This window comes from Mus musculus, chromosome 5 (genome assembly GCF_000001635.26).
Source record: "Mus musculus strain C57BL/6J chromosome 5, GRCm38.p6 C57BL/6J".
Lineage (NCBI taxonomy): Eukaryota > Metazoa > Chordata > Mammalia > Rodentia > Muridae > Mus > Mus musculus.
Window position 1 is genome coordinate 86566852 of NC_000071.6, and position 27426 is coordinate 86594277.

General features: G+C 39.7%; 1 protein-coding gene across 1 annotated transcript in view; it reads right to left on the bottom strand.

Annotated features, from left to right (window-relative positions):
• Tmprss11f (transmembrane protease, serine 11f) overlaps positions 1–27426 on the bottom strand; it is a 111199-nt gene that overhangs the window by 45626 nt on the left and 38147 nt on the right. Inside the window, exon 2 of the mRNA NM_178730.3 lies at positions 24559–24639. Coding sequence (NP_848845.1) covers positions 24559–24569 — 11 coding nt within the window. The 5' untranslated portion in view covers positions 24570–24639. The remainder of the gene's footprint in view (positions 1–24558; positions 24640–27426) is intronic.

Sequence of the window (27426 nt, forward strand, 5' to 3'; positions counted from 1 at the left end):
CAAACTAAAAACATACCATGAAAACAGAAAATTCTATAGATGAGATAAAATACAATTTGACAATGCCAACAGAACATTAGATAGGCTAGATGAAGTTAAAGAGTTTCTGGAAACTGAAAATATATTTAAAGAGTACTAGCCATTGAGGGAAATATGGCCCCTAATATAGTCTACCAATGACAAGCCATCCAGTTTTGTCAATCACACTGTATGAAGCAGCAAAGGTGAAGGAGAGAAATGGGTATGTAAAAGAATTGCTTTGCATGGTCTCATCTGAGATAGTTGCATTCGAACTGTTGTAAGAATTGTAAGAATCTTGGCTTTCTTTTTTATGTTTGGAAACATCAAATAAAAATGGAAACAATAAAAAAGTTTCTGGATTATATATAGGTCTTTTGCAATAATAATGAGACAAGGAAGCAGATCCGCAACATATAAAATGATGCAGCATTTAGGTTGTAGTAATGCTGGTATTTTCACAGTGAGATTTAAAAAAATAAATGTGTTAAGCCTAGACATTTAAAAGACAAGAAATAGAAACTAGAAGATTTCTAAGCTTGTCCTCAGCTTGGTCAGAAAGCAAGTGAGGAGACACTCTTGGTTGCCTTCGGTGACATGAAGAACTGATGGACTCATGGGGAGCTTAGGGAATGTCAAGTATATGTTTGTCATCAAAGTAAGCTTCTATCAGCTAGAAATACCTGGTTTAGAAGACAGTAAAGAAGAGGAAAACTGAAGGCTATGAAAAGAAGGTGTATAGCACCTTGCTTTAGTATTAGAGTATGGGATAGCTTTGCATGTGCAGGTGATTGTTATCCTATTATATTTAATTACACTGGAGAAGAAAATCATAAGATATTTCAATAATTTGATCATATTAATTTCACAATTTTTCAGAAAATTATTTTTAAATCTCTAGAACCACTTAGATCCAGTATTTAGTCCTTGGTAGGTGACATCAAGATCATCGTGAGCATATCAGAGAATTCAGAAACAAGTCCCCCAATGCTGAAAAGCCACAAAGAACAACCTCTCCTCTTCCAGAACCTCCATTTGCAAATGTATTCAGTAACTTCAATTACTTTAAATATAAAAAACATTTAGGTAGTTTCCCTCATTTTTCAAAATCTGTCAAGCTCTTCAAAATATTTTATTTTCTGGATTAGTATTTGAGCTAATTAGAATTATCATATCTTTTGACCTCAAGAAGACTCAGATGTCCCCTCAAAAAAGATTGAAGACAGAACACATTTAATGTTCCATACAGGATCTAACAAACAAACAACAACAATGAACAAGATATCCCTAAAGATGAAATAGTTGTACTTATATATTGGTAATAACTAACAGCTACCTTATTGCTCAACAGAAGGGAAAACATTCCTAGTATTATTTAACTATCTAATCACTCATGGGTACTGAGGTCATGGATCTTAGGCAAACACCTACTACTGCCACTTTGTAGACTAAAATAATGCTAAATTTCATTCTAGATACTGATCCTTATACCCAAAAGATAAGTGTAGCTCTTACCCTGCATCAAGAAGCTTCCTTATACAGAAGACAGAAATCACTATAGATAGCCTCAGCTGGTCAAAATGCAGATAACAACTCACTTTACATTGTCAAACCCAAGCTAATCCATCTAGGTTCAAGAAACACTCAAGAGAGGGAGCAAAGATTGTAAAAACATTGAATCAGGAAGTATGCTGCAATATTGTATCTCCTAGGAATAACAGGGAATTCACACCTATGAAATATCTATTAGTATGACTGCCTAAACAAAATCTAAACAATATCAACATCAATTGACATGCCAGTGTGGATGGGGAAAATCTCACAGGGATCAAACCCTACACGAAGAGACACAGGCAATTCATGATGGTAAGAGAGAGAGAACTATTCTGGAGATGAACCACCTAACTATTCAATAATAAGGGCTCAGTGCTAAAAATATATACTCAAATCATAATATACGGACTCGGGTTGCTGTGTGTGCGTGTGTGCGTGCGTGCGTGCGTGTGTGTGTGTGACAATAATAATTAAGAATATAAGACAATTTGAAGAGGAGTTGTACAGGAGACATGAAAAACTTAGGGGAGTAGAGGAAGGGTGATGTGGGGGCCAAGAAGGAGAGAGACAGAGGAAGTGCTGCGTGAATGTGTGAGTGAACCTGTGCTGTTGACCTGAGCACAGCCAGGTCACCCATCCAATTCCTCAGCCCTGTGCAGGGCAAAGCTTCCCTGGGTGAGGATAAGAGGCATAACCTAGCCTTCCTCTGTTCAAGTTTGAGTGTATGCAAATGAATGTTGACAATGTGTGCAACATGATCAGCTGCAGCTTCCTTCTCTTAGATGGCTGGAGTCTGAAATTGTGCCCCTGCCTCCTTGTTCAGCTGTAAACAATACACCTTCTTTTCCAATTCACATGTATGAAATAAACTGACTGAGCTTCCAGGTTGCTATTATTCATGGAGACTATCCATCATGGCCTAGACAGATCCCAGCTTTTCTATACTTATGTTTGTGTGTTGTGCAGGCTGGTTTTATGTGTCAACTTGACACAAGCTGTGTTGGGAGCTATTAAGACAACTCTATTGTCTTGATCTCCCAATTGGGCCTCTCCCCCCGAGAAGAAAAGGGGGTCAAAAGCGGGCCACCAACGCACCGTTCTGAGAACAACCACAGAATGTTCCAGCCCTAAGTCAGCGCCAGATGTCCTGACCACAAGATGTACCCTGATACCACCAAGTTCCTGCTTCCCCGTGTAGTAGCCAAAACAAAAATTTCCGCTGCCCCATTCCTCCTGCTGAGAAGTACTTCCCCTTTTGCTTGTGCATTTAAGCCTTGAGCCTTGCTGAATACAGTGAAACCTTGATGCTATCCAGACTGTTTACGTGTCGTTACTCGCACTTGGTTTCCGTCTCTCCCTCGCCCCATTTGGTTCTTAGGAGAAGGTCCCCTCGAGACACTCAAATAACTGGACCTGCTGGACAGGTCAAGTGGTGCCCAACGTGGGGCATGAGGTACGACCACCCTCCGGACAACGGATTCAAGAAGTACTGCGCAGACAGTGAGACAGTTCCCTGCCACTTCGCTCGAGTGTCGTGGACATCGAGAGGTAAACCTGGGCATTCAGTTGTTGTCTCATTAACCATGGGGAAGGTTCTGTCCAAAGAGGCAGTTTTTATTAAAGAGATGAAGGGGTCTCTTTAGGAGAGAGGGATTAGAGTTAAGAAAAAGGATTTAAATTTTTTTGTTTTGTTTTGTGGGCAAAAAATGTCCATGGCTGATACTGAGTGGTCCTGAAATACACCCTGTAACCTGGAATAAAGTAGGCAAAGAAATCAATAGTTTAATAAAACAAGGAGATGTCCCTGAGTCATTTTGTAGCTATTGGGGAATCGTCAGAGATCTCCTTAAACAGGCAGAAGAGGGTGGAGAAGGCACCCGCCTCTTAGCCCTTACTGAAGATTTTTTAGAAAACTCCCATTCGCAGTCCCGTAAGAGTGAAACCAAACCGTGGATACCCTTGCCCTCGAGGCAGCCACCAGCTAGGCCACGTGGCCATTCTGCAGTGACTCTTGCCCTGCCAATGATGCGCCTGCATGGCGGCGGCCTCCCCTACTCCACCGGTGCCCTGCTCTCCAGGGCTGGGCCCACAGAGGAGCCGCAGCCAGACCTTTGAGGACACCTCGAAAGTGGCAGCAAGCATGGTGTGGCGGGAAGAATGGTGGCCACCTGAAGGCCAAGGGTGGGCCTTCGGGGCTTCTGCTGCCTGAGGCGGCCAGTCTGAGCAAGAACACTCTGCCATCGCTGGCACGGGACAGGAGGCCCGCCCGTGGCTGAGCACGCAGACCTCGATGAACCAAGGCCTCAATGGGCCTGGACGAAGGTGAGTGAGGGGCCCCCTCTTCCACTGATTTACTGTGGTCTATATTGAATGCTTCTGCTTTAGCTTTGCTGAATAAGACACAAAGAGATAATGCGTCAGAATTTGAAGATTGTTGGATGTGCTTTTCTGCTTCCCCGCCCTTTTATGAGGGCATAGCCTTATTTGGAAATTTTATCCTGCTTTCAGATGCCAACCAGCTCCCCTTCAAGTCAGTTCAGCTTACCTTGACAGAACTCTCTGGGATTGGAAGTTGTGTGTTGGGCCCAGGAATGCTTCTGCCGCGGCCCTTGCTAGAGATTTGCAATAACGTGTTTAGAGTAAATAAAAATGGGTTTTCTTATCTTCTTGCCCCAAATGATACCTTTTTGGCATGTTCCATGGGCCTTACACGGTACATTATTATACAAGATTTTATAAACAATAGAGATTATTGTGTCTTGGTTCAGCTTTTTCCAAATTTTAGTATTCATGAGTCAGATGACTTATTAAAGTTTTGGGACTGAGGTGCCTCCTTGCCATCCCCCCATAAAAGTGAGCCTATCTCGGCGGTGACCCTTGCGGTCCTTCTTGGCCTGGGTGCTGCTGGGACTGGGACCGGAATTGCAGCCTATGTGTTGTCTCAACAGAATGTGTGCAATTACCATCTGCTCAATGAGGCTATTAGCCAAGATATAGAGAATATAAAAAGGGGCCTAGATGATCTTACTGATTTTTTGGTCTCCCTTTCAGAAGTTGCCCTTCAAAATAGAAGGGGATTAGATTTGCTCTTTCTACAACAAGGAGGCTTATGCACTGCACTTAAGGAAGAATGCTGTGTATATGTTGATAAAACTGGATTAGTTAAAGATAGCATTGCCAAGGTTACTGCCAGTTTATAAAAAAGCAAAAGAGAGAGAGAACAACAAGAGTCATGGTACCAAAATTGGTTTTCAACTTTCCCCTGGCTTTCGACCTTGTTGCCCTCCCTTTTGGGGCCCCTATTGGGACTCCTATTATTGATTTTCTTCGGTCCTTGGGCATTTCAGAAATTGACCAGATTTGTTAAATTTCAAATTGATTCATCTCTTTCAAGCGCATCTGTTTCAGTTCATTACCATCGGCTGGATGTTGTCGATAACAAGCAGGTTACTGCAGAAGAGTCAGACGTGGATACCGCTTCATCACCCTCGTCTCGGGGAGAGAGACTCAATTTCCATAAAATGCTTAAGTAAGATCATTCCCCTCCCCCTAAATTCGGCCATCAGTCTCATGCCACGAATCATTTATAGATTGCCGTAGTCTGTGCTTCCAACATGGCAATATACATTCTCGCCACATTAGAAACTAAACAGTCATCCCAGGCTAGACGCATTGAAAAATTGGAACTTGAAGAGGTAGCCCATGAGAGTTGTAGGCTAAACACTGCACAGAGATTAGTCTGGAAGCTGTTAGACAGTCTCTGAGAGGCATGTCTGATTGCATGAGGGTTGAGTGCCCTAGGGTCCTTCCCCCAGGAAAAATGGCATGGGAGCAGGTCAGGGTTACTCTGGGTAAAAAATCTGTGGGCCTAAGAGTCAATCCTGTACATGGCCCCTAACATTTCACACTGGGGATCAGACCTCTACCTCTACCCACGGAGCTTGCTTCGTTCCTAAATCCCTTGGCTAACCCAGGTTATACCCAACAGACTGGGACCATTAATTCAAGCCCCATAGATGACTTGTCCTTGTGTCCTTTGTGGTTTTAGAGAATCACCGGGTGAGCAAACAGACGTTTAGGCAGGCGGTCATTAAAAATGTGGCTACAAATTTATTATACAATATGCCTTTATAAAAATATTAAAACGGGGGAGATGTTGGGAGCTATTAAGACAACTCTATTGTCTTGATCTCCCAATTGGGCCTCTCCCCCCGAGAAGAAAAAGGGGTCAAAAGCGGGCCACCAACGCACCATTCCGAGAACAACCACAGAATGTTCCAGCCCTAAGTCAGTGCCAGATGTCCTGACCACAAGATGTACCCTGATACCATCAAGTTCCTGCTTCCCCGTGTAGTTGCCAAAAGAAAAATTTCTGCTGCCCCATCCCTCCTGCTGAGAAGTACTTCCTCCTTTGCTTGTGCATTTCTGCTGCCCCATCCCTCCTGCTGAGAAGTACTTCCTCCTTTGCTTGTGCATTTCTGCTGCCCCATTCCTCCTGCTGAGAAGTGCTTCCCCTTTTGCTTGTGCATTTAAGCTTTGAGCCATGCTGTATACAGTGAGACCTTGATGCTACTCAGACTGTTTACGTGTCGTTTCTCGCACTTGGTTTCTGTCTCTCCCTTGCCCCATTTGGTTCTTAGGAGAAGGTCCCCTCGAGGCCCTCAAATAACTGGACTTGCTGGACGGGTCAAAGCTGGAGATATCACAGAGAAAGGAGCTTCAGTTGAGGAAATGCCTCCATGAGATCCAGCTGTAAAGCATGTTCTCAATTAGTGATCAAGGTGGGCAGGTGAAGGGCCCATTGTGACTGATGCCATCCCTGGCCTGTTGTCCTGGGTTCTATAAGAGAGCAAGCTGAGCAAGCCAGGAGAAACAAGCCAGTAAGTAACATCCCTCCATGGCCTCTGCATCAGCTCCTGCTTCCTGACCTGATTGAGTTCCAATCCTGACTTCCTTTGGTAATGAACAGCAATGTGAAGTGTAAGCTGAATAAACCCTTTCCTCCCCAACTTGCTTCTTGGTCAAGATGTTTTGTCCAGGAATAGAAACCCTGACTAAGACATGTGTCCTTTCCTTTCTTCCTTCCCCTGTGGATCGAGTCAGGTTTTCAGGGACACGCTATGTAAGATGTAGCAGGAAAAGTAATGTAACTATATTTTAATTTTTTTTAAAGTCAATATGTCTTCCTGCTTGAGGTGGGCTCTTCAAGTTCCCTCTCCCCACCATAGAGCATTTCATCTAAGGTCCTTCTCTCCCTTTGAGTCCTGACAGTCTCTCACGTCCCAGGTCTCTGGTACATTCTGGCGGGTCCCCCTACCTCCTAATTTCCAAGGTTGCCTCTTTCCATTCTTTTAGTGGGCCTTCAGGGCTTCAGTCCTTTTCCCCCTGCCCCAATATTTGATCATGCTCCCCTATTCCACTCCCTGTCCCCTTTCCTACCCAGGACCCTCCCTCCCTCCTTCTGTGATTCCTTTCAAGTGAGGGATGGGGTTGCCATCCCACAGTAAAAACTATGCCCCATAATTGTTCCTGTATGAAAGAACTGCAGGGACAAAAATGGAGAAGAGCCTGAGGAAAAGGAGGTCCAGCAACAGGCCCAAAGTGGGATCCAGATCAAGGAGAGGTCCCAAGGCCTGACACTACTACTGAGGCTATGTAGTGCTCACAAAAAGGGGCCTATCATGTCTGCCCTCTCAAAGACCCAAAAATCAGATGAAAGAGACAGATGCAGATATTCACACCCAACCAATGGACAGAAGCTGGTGGTGACCCCTGTGGTTAAATTAGGGAAAAACTGGAAGAAGCTGAGAAGGAGGGCAACCCTGTAGGAGGATCAACAGTCTCAATTAACCTGGACTCCTGAGATCTCTTAGACACTGAACCACCAACCAGGCAGCATACATCAGCTGATGTGAGGCCCCCAAAGCATATACAGCAGAGGACTGCTGGGTCTGCATTCAGTCAGAGAAGATGCACATAACCTCAAGAGATTGGAAGCTGCAGGGATTGTCTAGTGGTTTGGGGGTGCTGGGGACACCCTCTTGGAGATGGGTGAGGGGGTGGGGGAAGAGGTATGTGGAACAGTCAGAGGCATATGAAGTGTCCTTCTTCATTGTGCTTGATAAGGTTTTTTTTTGGCTTGTTTGTTTATCTATTTATTTATTTGTTGATTTATTTGTTGATTTATTTATTTTTATGTATGTATGTATGTATGTATGTATCTATCTATCTATCTATCTATCTATCTATCTATCTATCTACCTACCTATCATTTGTCTGTCTGTTTGTCTGTCTGTCTGCCTACCTATCATCATGTTCCACTGGCAGTATTTTCTTAGAGACATATAAAATGGATTGAATCTTTTAGTTACATCCCATTTGTTCAAGAAGTGTTTGCCAACTCCTTATTGTAGGCACAAATCATTCACTAATAAACTAAAGTCTTTGTCAAATAAGCTAAAATAATCTGTTGGGTTTCTTTACACTTTTTCTACTATTCAGTCAGAAGGTAATATCTCCCCTTAGAGACATACTGGTGAAGCATTTTCCACATATCTTTCATAAGTTCATAAATGGAGATAATAATTATAGAGGAGCTGATTTTCAATTAGAAAGCCACGGGTCTCTAAGATTGTTAAAACTTCTGTTCTTTTTCATTTGGAATTAGGTTTGACTTTACTTTAAAATGAATCAAGTGACTGCTATGCACAGTTCATTTTTTAATAAAAGTGTCAAAAACATGAACTGGAAAAGAAATGGCCCAGGAAAAATTGCATATCCACCTGCAGAAGGATGAAATTAGAGAGCAGACCTATGTCCTAAAACAAACAAAAAAGATCAATTCAAGATGGATCAAAGTCCCTATTATAAAACCAGATATGCTGGAACTGGCAAAGGAAAACAGAGAAAGAATACTTTGGGACTTAGTAATCTTCTGTATAGAACCTCTAAACACATATATGAAACGGTGAAGAAATGACAAACAGCATTACATGAAATGCAAAGCTGTACAGACAAAGAAACCACCAAAGTATGAGAAGATAGCCTGTTGAATAATAGAAAACTGTCTGCCAATTGTACTTCAGACAAAGCATTAAGAATCTAGAATATATAAAGAAAAGGTTTAAAAACTACAAATTATGATCAATAAATGGGTTGAAGGCATGCACGGAATAGTCCTAAAATAGAAATAAAGGAAAAGAAAAAAGAAAAGAAGGAAGAAAAAAAAAGAAAGATTTTATTAAAATGTTCAACATCTCCAGCCATCACAGTCAAAACAAAATTAAAGTGATTTGGGGATGTTGTTTCACCTTATCCAAGATTGCCCACCATGAAGAAAATTAAACCAACACATGCTGGGAAGAACATAATGAAAAGAATTACCTTTAACAACTGTAGGTGGGAGTGTGAACTAGTGTGGCCACTCTAGAAATTTGTGTGGAAACTTCTCTGAAGTCTAAAGTTGGTACCACTGGAGGTCCCACCAAGATCTGGGGTGACACCCAAGAACCCTGAAGGACCCCTTGGAGGTACGTTTGTTTGTGTGAGTCTTGTATGTTGTCTGTTGTCTAAGTGTCTAAGTGTGGCACCGCTGAATTTGTGTCTTGGTTTTTCAGTTCTGAGATTGTGGGTTTGAGTCCCACCTGTGTTACCAGTTCTGGTATTCTGTATTCTGGCAGCTGCCACTGTGGACTGTAAGGACCCTAGTGGCTGTGGGAGGACGACGGTCTATGGCCCCACAGGCTGCACCCCTGGAAGACGTTCCAAGGGAGACCCTGGAGGGAGTGCCCAGGATAAGGAACAGTCAGGAGGACCTGGCTGTTGCCTGGCAGAGTGAAAGAGAAAGAGTGTTCTCTCTGCCAGAGTGGGAGTGGACGTGGAATCCCACCCTGTCAGAAGGAAGTCGAGGTGGAATCCAGCCCCGTCAGGAAATAGCATTTGGCTGGTTGTATAAGTCCAGATGCAGTGTGTTAGATATACTGGTGTCTTTTTTTTCTCTGTTGCTATCTTGTTTTTGTTTGTGGTTTTTGTCATGTGACACAGACACTGTACATCGAGGTAAAGTAGAATCCCTCCCTGCCTGTCTGTCTGTATGTCTGTGTGTCTGTCTGTCTTGTTCATTTGTGTGTCCTCCATTGGACCATCTTCTGATTCTGTTTTGTTTTTGGTTTGTCTGGTTTCAAGTCTGGTTTTGGTCCCAAGGAGTTGACTGATTATCTTGGTTTGGTTTTAGGCTGGTCTCAGGTTCCAGGGGGCCTTCCCATGGAGAGAGGTCCATGAGTTGGTCGTAGTGACAGTGAGCTTCTCTAGATATTGCGTACCCTGTATTGGTCTTGCTTGTGTTTGTCATTTCTGTAGTACTGTGATTCTATGGTGGTTGCATGAAAATGGTTTCTATGTGTGTCTTGTGTGTCTCTTTGTGTTCGGGCTTGGACTAATGACTGACAACTGTTTTTGAGTTATGCCCTATGAAATAAGCCTAAGAATCCTGTCAGATCCCTATGCTGACCACTTCCTTTCAGATCCTCAGCTGCCCTGCCTTCAACTCCAACTCCAGAGAGCAGCCAGTGGGTCAGAATGGTCCCGCCCGCCCATGGACCTGGAGCCTAGAGAGAAATGAGCTCGAGAAACCCGGAGCAAGAGAGGAGTGGTCCCTGAGAAGTCAGTGGCCTTAGATGTTGTGGCTGCTAAAAGAAGAAGAAGAAGAAGAAGAAGAAGAAGAAGAAGAAGAAGAAGAAGAAGAAGAAGAAGAGGAGGAGGAGGAGGAGGAGGAGGAGGAGGAGGAGGAGGAGGAGGAGGAGGAGGAGGAGGAGGAGGAGGAGGAGGAGGAGGAGGAGGCTGTGAGAGTGGCCGGCCAAGAGCGCCACAGGTTTCCTGGTTGCTTCTCATTCCCCTGTCCCCTGCATCCTGTCTCTTGTTAACAGAAAAAAAGTGCTTTCATTTTGAGATATCAGTGGTCTGGTGCAGCCAGCTGTGAGAGCTGCACTCCCTTCTCTGCCCCATATGTTTTCTCTTCTCAGGCACTGCCCTGAGCTGCTGGCATTGAGTCTGTTCCAAGCTCCAGTGAGGGAGGCATCCGCCCACTTGGGGCTTCTGTCCAGGGTAAGGAGCACCTGCGAGTCTAACTGCCAGGCTCTGATGAGGGTCTCCTCTCTGTGGGACTAGAAAGTGCCCCAACAATCTGACCGAGGTAATAAGAAGTTACAGAAGTTAAGAGAAGGACAGGGTAAGTCGGTAAGAAAGTTAGCGTAAGTCAATAAGAAAGTGCAGAGGAGAAAAAACAAGGAAAAGTGAAAATGAAAATGAAGGAGATTAGAGAGGTCTGAGATGAGAGAGATACTCTGAATAAAAAATATTAAAAAGAGGAACCAGTAAAATGAGGCTGACAAAGACAGAGACCAGAGTCAGAATCAGAGATGTGCTGTGAGACAGAAAAATAAACCAGGGTAGAGGCAATCTATGAGAAAAGATAAGTGACAGAATATAGATGTGATAATTAGATAACATCCAAAGGAAGCAAAGACAAGGAGGAGGAACAATATATATATATATATATATATATATATATATATATATAGAGAGAGAGAGAGAGAGAGAGAGAGAGAGAGAGAGACAGAGAGAGAACATTATATGAGATCTCCATTACAGTTAGGAAACAGGAGCAAAGAGAGGTAAATGACAAAGACTAGAACCTAGCAAAGTGACACATGCTAATAATGCTAGCACTTAGAAATGATCTGTAAGAAATAAGAATCCAGAAAATTAAAAAAAGATAAGAGAAATAAAATGCTGGCCACAAAAGTCAGGGAAACTAGAAAACTTAGTACCTGGCAACAAAAGAAAGTTTTTGGCTAAAGATCAATGTGTTTACTGTTAAAAAAAAAAAGAGCACTGGGTGAGAGACTGCCCTAGCAAAAAGAAGAGGAGCCCCCTCATGACCAAACCCTTTACCTGTTCATGGCTAAAAGTAAAGAGATAGCAAAAGGAGTGCTAACACAAAAGCTGAGTCCTTAGAAGAGACTGGTGGCCTACCTGTTGAAGCAACTAGAAAAGAGACTGTATTTCTTATTCCCCCACCAACTGGTGCAAAACAAGCTAGAAAAGTTCCTGGACACTGCGGGCTTTTGCAGATTGTGGATTCCAGGTTTTGCTAAATTAAAGAGATAAACAGCCCTTCATATAGAAAAATAAAGAACAACCTTGGATGGCCTTAGATGCTATTAAGACTTCCCTAATGTTGTTCCCAGCTTTGGGACTCCTAGATGTGACTGAGAACAATGGTATTGCCAAAGAGGTTCTTACTCAGAAATTGAGATCCTGGAAAAGACCTGTGACATACTTGTAAAAAATTAGACCTGGTGACTGCAACATGGCCTGCTTTTCTGCACATAGTGGCTTCTGGTCAAGGATGCAGATAAATTGACTCTAAGACAAAACTTGGCACATGCCCTAAAAAGTATGGTTCAGCCCCCCTGACCGATGGCTGACTAATGCTCTGGAAAACATTATCCAACCGTTCCCCTGACCGATGGACACATTATCAGAGCTTTTTGTTGACTGAATGAGTGACCTTCGTTCCCCCTGCTAACCTGCCGAGACTTCACCTACTCATCACTGTTCTGACATTCTGGCAGAAGAAACTGATACTTGAAATGATCTGAAGGATCAGATCAGCCTTGGCCTGAGAGTTTGAGCTGGTACACGGATGGCAGTAGCCTCACGGTTGAAGGTAAGCGGAAGGCGGGGACAGCAGTGCAGTGGTAGACAGAAAGCAAGATGTCTGCCCAGAAAGCTGAACTTGTGGCTTTGATACAAGCTCTATAAATGACAAAAGAGAAGTCTACACTGACAGCAGGTATGCTTTTGCCACTGTATGGAGCAATATACAGACAAAGAGAGCTGTTGACATCTGCAGAGAAAGACCTAAGATGCTGTGGCTAAAAGAAATCAGATGGCAGATCTAACCGCCAAACAGGAATCCCAAAGAGCAATGATCCTGACAGTCTGAAGACTATGAGGTTATAGAGAAATTAAGACTGGTGGAAAAAAAAAAAACCTGTATAAAATAGTAAAAACTGAAGGAAGAAAACTAGTCCTCCCATGGGAAGACAGGCCTGACATCTACTGGGAAATAGACTTTACTGAGAAAAATATGTGTATGAATACCTTCTGGTTTTTGTGAACATCCTCAAGATAGATAGAAGCTTTTCCCTGTAAAAGTGAGACTGCTCAGATGGTCATCAAGAAGATTATTAAAGAAAATTTTTCCAAGGTTCGGAGTGCCAAAAGCAATAGTGTCAAATAATGGCCCTGCCTTTGTTGCCCAGGTAAGTCAGGGTGTGGCCAAGTATTTAGAGGTCAAATAAAAATTGCATTTTGTGTACAGACCTCAGAGCTCAGGACAGATAGAAAAAATAAATAGAACTCTAAACAGACCTTGACAAAATTAATCATAGAGACTGGCACAGACTTGGTGCTCCTTCCCCTTGCCCTATTTAAAACTAGAAATACTCCCTCTTGATTCAGTTTTACTCTTTTTAAGATCCTTTATGGGGCTCCCATGCCCATCACTGTCTTAAATGATGTGTTTAAACCTATGTTGTTATAATAATGATCTGTATGCTAAGCTAAAAGGCTTGCAGGTAGTGCAAAAAGAAGTCTGGTCACAACTGGCTACAGTGAACAAGCCGGGTACCTCAAAGACATCTCACCAGTTCCAGCCAGAGATCTGATCTACGTGCACCTACATTATTCCCAGACCTTCAAGCCTTGCTAAAAGGGTCCCTGCCTAGTTTTGTTTACTAATCCTTCTTATTCTGTTTTTGTGCCCATGTTAAAGATAGAGTAAATGCAGTATTCTCCACATAGATATATAGACTTCTAAAATTCTAAGATTAGAATTACTTAGTAGAAGAAGAGGGGAATGAAAGAAAATGAGATTTTGTATCTTGTGACTCATGTAAAAGAGTTGTCTATGAGCCCCAGGCCTGGGGCCGAGAACAAAGCAGAACAGACAGGGCTGTTGTTAAGACATTCCTAAGAACGGCTTGATTGTACAAGCAGGGTTATCTTGTCTGGGTCAACACCACCTGGCCGGAACCTCCCCTCTGTCTACTGCCCCTTGACGCTGGGTAAAGTCATACATCAACTGGTTGCTATGTGAACAAGATAAGCCCCCAGCCCACAGGAACAAAGTCCTGATGCCCTTTTGCTAACATGTAATCTTTCTGTTAGTGTTTAAATAAGCCAATAGTGTGTCACTATGCTGAATTCCACACCCCTAAGCCCCTTACCCCATAAAAACCCCTAGCTTTCGAGCCTCGTGTCCGACATCCGTTATCTCCTGTGTGGGATGCATGTCCGGAGCTCTGTCATTAAACGTCCTCATGTAATTACATCAAAAGATGGTCTTTCATGATTTTTGGGGTGCATGCCAAATCGGGAATTGGGTGGGGGGTTCCCCACTAGGTTTAACACCACAGTATGAGCCATACACACTACTCCCGGGCACTCAAAGGAGACAGCATCCTACTACAGAGAAACTTGCACATTCCCATTTATGGGAATTTCACAGTATCAAGGAGCTAGGGTCAGCCTAAAGGTCCATCAACAGACAAATGGATAATGAAAATAGGGTGCATAAAGACAGTGGAGTTTTGTTCGGCTGTAAGAAAGAGTGAAATTATAAAATTTGCAGGTCAACGGAGAGAATTAGAAAGCATTGAGTAAACTAACTCAGCTTCTCTGGCATTAGCCTCTAGGTGTAACATTGACCTTGCAGTTAAACAGAGAAAAGAAATGAGCATTGGGGAGGGAAGCTGGGAGAGCATAGGTGAGGGGAAGAAGAAATTGGAAGTACCAAAGGAGGCAAATGCCTCGCACTCTGGTCGAGTCAGCTTGACAGGCTGTGAAGCCTAAAAGCCACTCACGAGGCAGAGAGTTTCAAGAAAGCTCACATCCTGGAGTTTTGGCGTTCTCATTTAACCATATACTCATACTCTATTCCCGTGTTAGTCTGGTGTATGGATCTACGAGCTCTCTTTTAATATTTTATTATAAATGCCTTTTAAGATTAAATTCTGTTATAGTGTTTCAAGCCTGCAAGCTTGAAATCTGAGCTTGAACTCCGGCAAGAATGCAGAAAGGAAGTTACCTATTCAGTTACTAATTAAGCATTACAATAGACAGAGCCAGTGGCTCAGCTGGTCTGCAGAAAGAGCCAGGGAATCTCACTAAGATAAAAATCTTCAGTACAGGCTACATTGCATATTAAAAGCAAGTTGGTATATTCTCCTGACAAATGGAGATTCTCCAGATACTTAAAGTTACATTCATATAAGAATTTAGCAAGGCCTAGGAAATTAGGGGCTTGTGATATTGCATTATTCATGAGGCCTGCCAAGAGCAGAAACCCCTGGTGCTAGCCTTCACAAGGTTCAAAGGTATAACACTAGAGTGTGAAATCCTTGCCTGTCACTAAGCTGATCCTAGGCAGGACTGCTTTATCTTTACTGTAAACATTTACCTGGTTCCTGTAAATCCTTTTGAAGTCATTCCTTTGTTTTGTACCTGGTAACTTCAATGTACCTTGCCTGCTGTGACTTCTGACTCTTGTATTTTCTGTACTATAAAAAGTTTGATGCTCGACCTGACAAATACATGCAGATTCTACACAACCTCTACTGTGTGCATCTGTCTGTCATTTCATCCAACGCTTTGCCCACCTGGGACTAGAGACCCGTTTCACGCAGACAAAGGGGCCTAGAGGGTCTGCGACAGACAGTGAGAAGAGGAGGGAGGCAGGGAGTAGAGGATATTAAGCAAAATGAAGCATGGATAGAAAGCCTGTTTGGAAACCTATTCCTTTACAAACTATTTTTTTAATTAATACAATAATCTCTCTCAAAACAGAGCCAAAGATGTATATCAAATAGATGTGTTTGTTGGTTTGACTCAGCATTACAAATAAAAGAAGGAGAAAATTGCCAAGGATTTAAGAACAGATGAGAAGATACCTTGGGCGGTCTATTTAAATACAGTGTAATCATCTGTGACAATTTTACATAACTCTTTATAATCATTCTTACACAACATTCTCATTAGGCTTATTTCTGTTTATTTCTAAGTGTTATAAGGAAACAGCACAGTTAATGTGAACCTTGTAAACGAAATGATTCAGGTAAAAAAAAATCCCATCAAGACGAGGATTTAAATATGTAACTATCCTTAGCATTAAAAAGATGTAAAGGCCCAAATGTAAATTAATTGCAATACAGCCTTCTATGTGCAGCATAAATATTTATGCATTAATCAGGTGTACTAACAACAGCAACCCTGAGGGGAAATTCCTCCAGTGTCTTACACTTGTCCTAACATATTTGTATTCAAGCTGGAGCACAGATAAGCCTTACGGATTCTGCTTGGGCACAATCCTTTCTACTCCTTGCCAAAAGAAATCCTCCATTTCTGGGCATGCCCATGAGTAAGACTATCTCTGCATTCGTATCTCTTTTGCCTGAGTTAACTGAGGTGAATGACGCTCCTTAACACATATACGTACAAACATGTTGTGATACACATGGAGATTGCCAAGTTACTGTAGCAGATAAAATGCATGTTATTCATTTCGAAGGCAATTTCGAACACTGTAAAGAAGAAGTGAACCTCAGCAAAATCCATAGGAACTTCTTCCTTAGGGCAACACAACATTGCAGTTTATTAAATCATGCTGGATTCTCATGAAAGTTCAACTTAAAAACAAACAAAAAAAAAAACAGGTTCTGCTAATCTTGCTGAGGCTTATTTTTTCTTTTTGGATAATTAAAGGGTTTTTTTTTTTCTTTTTTATATTCTATTTGTTCCACATACCATACCTCCTCCCTGTCCCTCTGTATCCACGAGGATGTTTTTATCTCCCACCCCCCATCCCACCAGACTGCTAAACTCCCTGGGTCCCTGGGGCCTCCAGTCTCTTGAGGGTTAGGTGCATATTCTCTGAATGAGCCCAGACCTGGCAGTCCTCTACTGTGTGTGTGTTGGGGGCCTCATATCAGCTGGTGTATGCTGTCTGTTTCGTGGTCCAGTGTTTGAGAGATCTCAGGGGTCCAGGTTAATTGAGCCTGCTGGTCCTCCTACAGGATCTCCCTCCTTCTCAGATTCTTTCAGCCTTTCCTAATTCAACCTCAGGGCTCAGCAGCTTCTCTCCATTGGTTGGGTGCAAATATCTACATCTGACTCTTTCAGCTGCTTATTAGGGCTTTCCGAGGGCAGTCATGATAGGTCTCTTTTTATGAGCACTATGTAGCCTCAGTAATAGTGTCAGGCTTTGGGGGCCTGGCCTTGAGCTGGATCCTACTTTGGGCCCCTGCTTCTTCCTTCCCTTGTTGCCTCTCTTCTTTCTGGTATAGCATTGAGTCTCAAATACCAGTAAGCTAAATAACATCCTAAGTACCAAAATTACACATAGAGGGACGATATAATTTTATGTGTGTTATTATGTTTTATTGCTTACTTATACATACGATCACAGCATAAAATATTTTAGAGTTCAAATTTCCTTGTCTCCCAATAACTCTTACTTCAGTAATTATTATTTATCAACTATTAGAATGCTTACGTCTGGGGAGTTGCAATGCAAAACATTTCCTTTTCCCCCTATTTTTCTGATTTGCTTTTGAGATAAGATCTTACTGTGTAGCTGGGGCTGACCTAGGACTTGTGCATACATGTATGAAATTGTCAAAGAACAAAATTAGCAAACAACTACCCCCTAAATCAATCTCTCTTTCTCTCTCTCTCTCTCTCTCTCTCTCTCTCTCTCTCTCTCTCTCTCTCTCTCTCTCTCTCACACACACACACACACACACACACACACACACTATAATTAAGATGAAAATTGATATAAGAGATGGAGGTCGCTCTTGTATTTCTGTAACAGGGAAACCTTATCTCATGTTTAGGATCACTGATGGCTTCTCTAAGGACAAATAAAACGAGTCATCCTGAAGATCATCTCACTTACAAGAGCCAGAAAAAGCAGAGGCAGAAGGGCCAGCCTGTGCCAAAGAAACAGCTCGGGAGTTCACAAATTGAACCGCTAATATGCATGAAGCTAGCTGGAGAGGAATACACAAAATAATTCCAAAAGAGTTTCGTGTGTGAGCATTAAGCATAATCTTCTTAATATGTGAAATAACAAACATATACAGTTAACCAAAGACTAATAATGTGCACGTATTTAATTGTGTCACATTTCTATATTTTTAAAAATCTAATAAATGTCAAAACTGCTAGAAAAATTCAGTACAGGAAGAGACACTAAACAAAGATGGCATGGATGAAGGAAGCAGTCTGTGGGGATGGGTGCACAAGCACCTTACACATCATTGCTTTTATTTTTTCTATGTGCTTTTTATAGTCTGTTAACCCAGGACTACTTACTGCTTTATTTCTCATGTATGTATGGGATTAACTTGTGAATCACAGAGTCTAATCTGCTTTTTAAATATGTGAAAGGCCTTTGAGTAGCAAGCACTTAGAAAATCTTACTGACTTGAAGCAGTTCAGCTCTGAATATGAATCATGGTGAATTTGGGTCCATCGTATTTCGAGGGTCATATTGGAGGGGGGCAGTAAACATTTCACCTGATTTCCACCTGAAGTACAATTCCTAGTGGGAAAGTCCCACTGTTTTCTGTCACTCGAGTAGTACAGCAAAATGTAAGAGCAGTGATCCTGATTTGATTCTGGGAAGCTGTTGTAGTTCTATTATTATTAATTATTATTATTACTGCAGTTCTTAATTACTGTGTGTCAGACATGGAGTTAGGATCACCTTGTCTCTGGGAAATGCTAGCAACCATGGAAACTCGCATGATAAAGAACTACCTAAGAATGCTAAACTACAGCCAAGTGCATATCTAATCCCCTGTCTCCTTCACATATGATATACGTAGATGACTGGATCTGTACCTCTGAGGTCAATTTTTTTATGTGTGTGTGTGTTTCAATTTTATGAATTAAAATTGATATCTTAGTAAATTATCTTTTTTTAAAAGTTCATAATTAGGTCAAAAATAATCATTCAGACATAAGATCCAAGAAATAATTTATGAAAAACCAAATACTATTCATTGCCTTATAAGTTAAAATAGGAAATTATCTCCAGAGGCAAAATAATTAAACTTGCTATTTATAAAGACTGTCATTCATACTGTATCACCAAATTATATTTTAACATATATTTTGGTATGCTGTCCATAAAACCATGAATATTTTATTTCATATTCAAAGATTAGTTACATAAAGTGCTATTGGTTGCAGTGACCTTAAAGTTGAAATAAATACTGGCTCTGCTCCATTTTTCTATGTTCATCTATAATAGATTCTAAATGGAATGTATTGTTGTTACCTAGTCTCTGGCAAAATAAGTAAACACACACACTTATGCTTGCAGGCACACACGGGCATGCACACACATACACATGCAAGCACACACACTCATATGCACACCTTTAAAATGCAATTATTTTCCATGAACAGTGATGTTCTGCATGGCTGTATTTTTGCATAAAAGATTTGTATTTTATTTGTATTTTGCAATCTGGTAGAGGGAGGAGCTGTGATTAAGATGTAAGTGCCCTAGATAAAGGAGATCCGCAGTGTTCTCCTTCACAACTCGCATCATCTACATATTTAATAAACAAAATTAACATGTCCCAGAATTTCTCTGCCACATTACTGAAGGGTCACGTGTGAGAGATAATGAGTAGGTTAGACAGCTACATGCAGAGTTTGCCATTCCTGTAATTTCCCTTTAAAAATATGCCTTATTATTAAGTAATTAAAAAGTCATGCAGCTCAAACTAAATTTTATAATTTGTTTTTTTAAAAATGGGTTTTGCATTTCTGAGTAGGTATTAAGAAGTTCACTGATGCTCAATTGACATGATGGAATTACCTAATCTATACAGGTTTTAGAAAATTATGCCATGTAACTCTGGAATAGCAGTAAGATAGCTGAATTTTGGCTTCTGGGATTTTAAAGTTAAAGATTTACAAACTGTGTTTCTGCTTAAGGGTTAAAAATCAGATTTTAATCCTGTGAGAATATCTGAACTTCTTATTATTGGTTGTCTATGCAGATAGATCCTACTTGTATTTGCATAGATAAATCAACTGTCATTTGCTTCCATATTCCTTTTGAAAATCTATTAATTAACTTATGCTTGGCTATAAATAAGAGCTACAGAAAAGTATGATAAAAATACATTATTCATAGCTACAGGAATATTAATTAATAGTAGCATTCAACATTCATTAAGAGTAACATGAGCGTTTAAAACTAACTTCCCTGTATTTTTCCCAATGCAGTAAACAGTTAAACATTACAAATGCAACATTAATTTTTTCAACATTACCATGTGAATCAATGAAAATACAATTCTAATGACTTGACTCCATTCTAATTAGTGTTTATGTAGATTATTCTAAAGAACAGGCAACACACACATAACTCAAGCAGATAATCCAGTTCTTGGCACCAAGAACAATTTAAAACATGCCTTGTTTAGTTCACTAAATCACTTAGAAGAGACTCATGATCATAGTACATCTTCTTATTAATTTAGCTAAACAGGCATTTCAGTGCCTCCTGAATTCTTGATTCAGTTAAGAACTTCTTTTTTATGTTACTGTGATGTAGGATGATGGTTAAGTTTGAACTGAGATGTGCAAATACCTAGCTGAATTTGTTCATGTTAATAAGAGCTGACTTCTCCATGTTCCTGAATGATAAGTTGCAACTCTGTAAATCATCCAAATTTCTAACTAGTAGCTCTGTGAAAGGCAAGAGAAACAAATTCCCCACCTCAAAAAGACCTTGCCTCAGCATCCATTATTTTGTAAGCACATTAGAGAGCAGTGGATAAGCCATTTTATATACAATGTCACATGCAACTTAATCATCTTTTAATAGCTTCTATCAACAAGAAAAAAGGGATGGAGGCAAATGGGTTAAAATAAGGTCCAATTAATGGCTTGCTGATTTTTGAAAGAGTAGGAAATACTGAGTGGCATCTTGCTGCTATGATAGGGCCAAGGAGTGAGAAATACTAGCAGTTTCCAGCAAATGTATGTTGTCTCCAAAACAATGACTGATGGAAGGCAAGAAATTAGCTCTGTGCCCTATCCCAGAGCACACCTTTCCTGAGTTTACAGGAAATATTTCTGTGAGTTCTCTTGAAGATGCTTATTTCATCTAATTCCCCACAGACTCAACTGTAATGGCCCATTTTAAATGTATTTTTAGAATGTGATATGGCATATGAGCTGTGAAAATAACAACTGGTTATTCCTTTACCTATAAAGCATATAATTTATGAAAATAAAATTAATCATTCTTTTACTTGGGCGAATAGTGGCAAAGAACATGAAAGCAAATGAAAACTGTACAAATGCACAGCCCAGAGCACATAGCTACCCGGGAGTACAATGACACGGAAGGGACAATGACAGTGGAGGGAGATGGACAAGAAGGTCACAGCCAGTAGGGCGGGATGTGCCGCACTGATATAATAGAGAGCTACATGGAGTTTCGAGGCGGCATCTGTGCTGATGCATCAGTCCTCAGCACTCTGTTCAGATTTGTGTGTGTGACTGAAACATGTTCGGTGCGAAAGATGGGAGCCAGATATATGACCTGATTCTTAATCTATTTTTTAAAAACATTCATCGGGATAAAAGTGCTTCCTCCTCCTCCTTGTCCTTCACCTCTCCCTCTTCTCCTTCTCCTCCTCTACCTCCTCCTCGAAACTTCGCCTCCTCTTTGCCCTTTCTCCCCCCCCTCACTTCCTCTTCTTTTTCTTTCCCTTGTTTTAGTCTGAATTGCTTTTCTAATGGTTTGGTATTGGTGTAAGCTCTAAATTCTATACCTGTTTATTTGCTTTATTGTTAAGAGAAGGAAAGAAGAGAGAGAGAAGAGTGGAGGAAAAGAAAGGAAAACGGACCAGTCGAGAGCAAGTACAAGTATCCACTAATGATGGTCTGAGATGAGGCGATAAGAGCCAAGGCAGTTCGTTGCTACCTTGTAGATCAAAGGACTTACTGGTTTTCCGTCTCCTTACAGTTCCTACATATATCTTGCACTGTCTTTACAGGTTTTTTTTTCCTATTTTCAGACATCATTTCTTGCCAAAATGATTTATCTTATCTCATTTGTTGGAAAGCATCTTGAAAACTGTTTTACATACCAGTGTCTAGGCCAACATTTTAAATTAGCAGATAGCATTGAAACACTGATTGATGGTTCCCTTCTAAAACTGGGTATTCTGAATGTTGCATTAATAAATCAAGACCAGGAAAATACTTAGTAAATTGGAACTGTATGAAATTGCTAATGATTCTAACCTACAAAGGGGGTAATGGCTTTAATTTTCTTACAATTTAATTGTAAATTATATTGTATATTTTCTAAGTTGTATTCTACATCACATTTTATTTTACTATATAAAAGCTACCTAAAATGTGGGCTGCTTCCTTACTTACTCCTAAGTCATCAACTCCCTCAAAGTCACTTGTTTTCATGTTTTGAGAAATAATAAGCATTTAGTTATAACACTGAAACTTTGTAAGAATACAAAGAGCCTACATTTTAAACATTAGTAGTGATAGGGAGTTTGCAATCAAGATTTCATAATACACACAGCTGAAACAATATAATGTACAGAGTCCAAAATAACAAGTACAACTGTCCATGTTGTGATCTGGAATTGATTTTGAATTTTTATCTTAATTTTTTTCAAATGTGAAGAGATCAGGATGTATCATAATAAATAAGTCTTAAAGTAACTAAGTTTCAAATATATGAAAACTTTCTAGTTATTTCTAAACTTATTTATAGTACAATGACCTTAGGAGAACCAGCCCCAAACAGTTCCATAACAAATACCACTTTTAAGGGTCACTGCAAGTGGCTGCTGTAAGCAATAGATCTTGGCCCAGTTCCTGTTTCTATGTTCTACTTAATAGATCTCTTATTCTATCGGGAAATTTTTGTTCTCTGTGTTAATTAGCTCTTATCTCTTTGACGTCATAGGATTTAATTATTCAAATGAATTTAGGATTATTTGACTTGTTGACTTAGAAAAACTTTTGACCAAGACTCACAGAAAGAAAAAAAGTTGTTTTGCATCTAAGCCCCAAACATCTGGAACTCCCCCTCAATGAAAATCTTACTACTTAAAGTTCAAACTCTATGAAATAGTACCTCGTTATTTAAACAAGTTAATAATGACAAAATCAAACCAACAATAAACCAGTAATGCAAAAATAGCTTTATATTTATTCTTAAAGACTATCTCAAGTTCTACAAATGGCCAGGCCGTCTCATCCCATTTATTTTCCTTCTTCCTAATATTTATGTAAAAATAGGTCATTTTGAGATGTGAAGAACTTTCCCAGATAGAAGAGTGGAAAGCTGTCTCTAAAATACATATAAATAAATATTCCCTTTTTCCTCTTCATCACCATGTCACCTGGGGCCTTTTCTGAAAGCTGTGGCTTTCTTGCTCTGTACTATCTGCCCTAGGGCAAGACATTTTTTATAATAAATTTAGTGAATCCACCAGCTCACCTCATACTGTCTTCATGAACAGTTTTGGATAGCATAACTGTGTTAAAAAAAAAAAACAAAACAAAACAACTCTTGTCTAGAAGTCAATACTCAGAACTATGCACTCTGAATCCAATCTGAGGAAGCTTCAGTATAACAAAGCATAGTCAAAGGTTTAGAGTGGACAGGAGAGTATAATTAAAGTATAACAAAGATGTTGAGGGTAGAAGAGAGACCACAATAAAAAGTTCAGAGTAGGAAAGTGACCAGAGATGATGTCAAAAGTTGGGACGAGAAGAGAAAGGCATGCCACTGAATTCTGAGATGAAAGTGGATGAAGACTTCAAGTTCTTTGATGTGTCCTCTAAAATTGAAATTATTGACATACATTCATTGCTGTATGTTTTGTTTTGCTCAATAATAAATATACTTTTTATACTTAGAAGTATGACTAGTGTAGTGGGTTATATTATTAGAAGAGGATCTGTCTGGATCAGCCTTATTGTGAAGTAGACCATCATCCTCAGGTTCATGCTGCTGTTGGTAAGAAAGTTGGAGAATGTAGAAAGAACTTATCTAAGAATATGACAATCCATATGCGTAAAGTATTATATTTCACTGAAGATAGACATAAAACTAAAAAAAAATCAAGGCTCACAAAATCCAAATTCTGTCTAACACACTATCTATCAGTGGAAACATAGGAAAATAATATAGCATCTTTTTGAAAGACAAAATATAGTTTGGACTATACAGGAGTTTGAGAAAAATCATTGACCATATATCAGTTATTCATTTTAGTCTAAAACAGTAGCATGAATACGACAACATAGATTTCTTCATACCAGGTTAAAAACTAATCATTTATTTTCAAGTTCAAGTTTTGTTAACTCAATAATAACCTATTACATCGGAGTATTTCAATTTGATATATACAATAATTCATATGATATACAATAATCTAATTGCTGTCATCCTTTTACTTGGAATGAAACAAATTAAGAAAAGAATTTTCTCTCTAATTTGCATTTTGCAGTCAATAACATGTTTCAATAAAAAACATGTTGACTGTAGTAAGAAGTCAGATAAACTCTGTTAACTACTTTACAAAGCACAAAGCATTTTCTAAATGTTAATGTAGAATGTTGCTAGTATATTGCTACATAGAGTTTCTTTTTAGAAAGGAAGTATCACATTTGTCACTTTTGTTCCATTCAAAAACTAATAAGACAAGATTTCAACAAAAAATATAACACATCAAAAAAAATCTCATATAGTTAAAATAACTTCTATGAGTCAGAAAATGTGTAGCCTGCTCCAGAAGATGGAAATATCTGTCTCCATTGTCAACTCACTGAGAAAAACTGAGTACTTACGCGTACATCATGGACCCAGGACTAGGAAGGTTTCTATCCAGTCACCATCTGATCTCTATCAGCCAGGTCAGGGCTGGGAGGCTGGAAAATAATGACAGTCACTGAGGACAAGAAAGGAAACAAGTCCAGCAGGTTTACTGAGTGAGGTTTGCTGTCTTCATATAGCCAGATAGAAGCATGGTCTATTTGGTCCCAGCCATTGCCACACAATGAAGTAATGAATGTCAATACCTACACAGAGAAGCTCCAAGCCATAGGGTGATCAGTGTGCATAGCTGGTGATGATTCAGAAGTCACACTTTTCCAGTTGGGGAGGTATGATCAGAATTGGGGTGAGGCCAGCCTCGGGTTTCTTTTTTTAAGCAAAACAAAACACTAGTATATACTGTTGCCACTTCTTGCTAAATTGTTAGAAATTTTCCATCACTTCCCTTTGAGGGAAACATGAGGTGTGGGGGAGAAGAGTGGCCCTGAGGTATGGAGGATAGCACCTGTGCCTGTCTCCTTGGTAGTGTGACCATGGACAGTCCAATTAGCTTATCGCTGCTGATGTTCCCCACAAGCAATATAATAAAATTAATTTCATCTAATTGTGGCCATTTTAGTTCTAAAGATAGAAATAAATTTCACTAAAGATATGTTTATACTCCAATGGAAAAACAGAAAAGTAAAACAAACAACATTTAACTTTTCTCACCATCAGAAAAATCTTAATAGATTTTAGTGTCATAAATCACCCAATATTTAGAAATAGTACTCATATAATTACATAATTATATAAACATATGAATCTAAATATGTGACTTTCTCATAAAATTACATTAAGTTACAGCATAGATATTACAATTATAAGGTCTACCTTTAAAGATTCAAAACCAAATCAGACCTACTAGTGCTGGTCTGTAACCACAGTTGTTCAGAAGCCCGATGCAAAAGGATAAGTTCAAGACCTAGAACGTCATTGAGTAAATTCATAGACTAGGCTACGTAACTTAGCAAAATCCCTATCCAGGATAGAAAATGAAAAAAGCACTGAGAATATCACTCAGTATCAGAGTGCTTGTCCGTTGTGTTCAAGGTCCTAGTTTAATCACTAGTGCCACAAAAAAATAGGTAGATAGATACATAGATACATAGATAGATAAAGAGAGAAGGAGAGAGAGATATGGGTAGATGGATGGATAGATGATAGATATAGATAGATAGATAGATAGATAGATAGATAGATAGATAGATAGATAGGGATATAGCTATATCATAGATAAATAGATGATAGATAGATAGATAGATATAGATATAGATATAGATATGTATATGGATATGGATATGGATATGGATATGGATATGGATATAGCTATATCATAGATAAAAAGATGATAGATAGATAGATAGATAGATAGATAGATATGGATATAGCTATATCATAGATGAATAGATGATTGATAGATAGATAGATAGACATAGATATAGATATAGATATAGATGGATATGGATATAGCTATATCATAGATAAATAGATGATAGATAGATAGATAGATAGATAGATAGATAGATAGATATGGATAGATATAGATAGATGATAGATAAATAGGTGATAGATAACTAGATAGATTAGATAGATAGATAGATAGATAGATAGATAGATAGATAGATAGATAGACAGACAAAAAGGTAAGTAAATGAGTCTAATAGCCAGGAAACATTAAAGAGAAAAACTTATGTGTGATCACACTCATGCACACACACATGAAAAGTGGAGACAGACTAAAAGAAAAGAAGTTGTGATTACTTTTCTACATTGCTTATATAGAATGCCTTCATATAATGCAGAACATATATGTTAACATTTTCAACATAATCTTCTGCTAAGGCATTTAACAAATTTGAAAATTGAACATATTTTCTTTTTATAATTATTAATACCATGAGAAAAGATAATAATATAATTCCCAAAAGAAATAATATTCTGAGGTCACAAAACAGGCCTCAACAGATTCGAAAATATTGAAATTGTCCCATGTATCCTATCAGATCACCATGCACTAAGGCTGATCTTCAATAACAAAATAAATAATAGAAAACCAACATTCACGTGGAAACTGAACAACACTCTTCTCAATGATACCTTGGTCAAGGAAGGAATAAAGAAAGAAATTAAAGACTTTTTAGAGTTTAATGAAAATGAAGCCACAACGTACCCAAACCTTTGGGACACAATGAAAGCATTTCTAAGAGGGAAACTCATAGCTCTGAGTGCCTTCAAGAAGAAAGGGGAGAGAGCACATACTATCAGATTGACAACACATCTAAAAGCTCTAGAACAAAAGGAAGCAAATTCACCCAAGAGGAGTAGACGGCAGGAAATAATGAAACTCAGGGGTGAAATCAACCAAGTGGAAACAAGAAGAACTATTCAAAGAATTAACCAAACGAGGAGTTGGTTCTTTGAGAAAATCAACAAGATAGATAAACCCTTAGCTAGACTCACTAGAGGGCACAGGGACAAAATCCTAATTAACAAAATCAGAACTGAAAAGGGAGACATAACAACAGATCCTGAAGAAATCCAAAACACCATCAGATCCTTCTACAAAAGGCTATACTCAACAAAACTGGAAAACCTGGACGAAATGGACAAATTTCTGGACAGATACCAGGTACCAAAGTTGAATCAGGATCAAGTTGACCTTCTAAACAGTCCCATATCCCCTAAAGAAATAGAAGCAAGCCACAGCAGCAGCGGTCGCCATCTTGGTCCGGGACCCGCCGAACTTAGGAAATTAGTCTGAACAGGTGAGAGGGTGCGCCAGAGAACCTGACAGCCTCTGGAACAGGCAGAAGCACAGAGGGGCTGAGGCAGCACCCTGT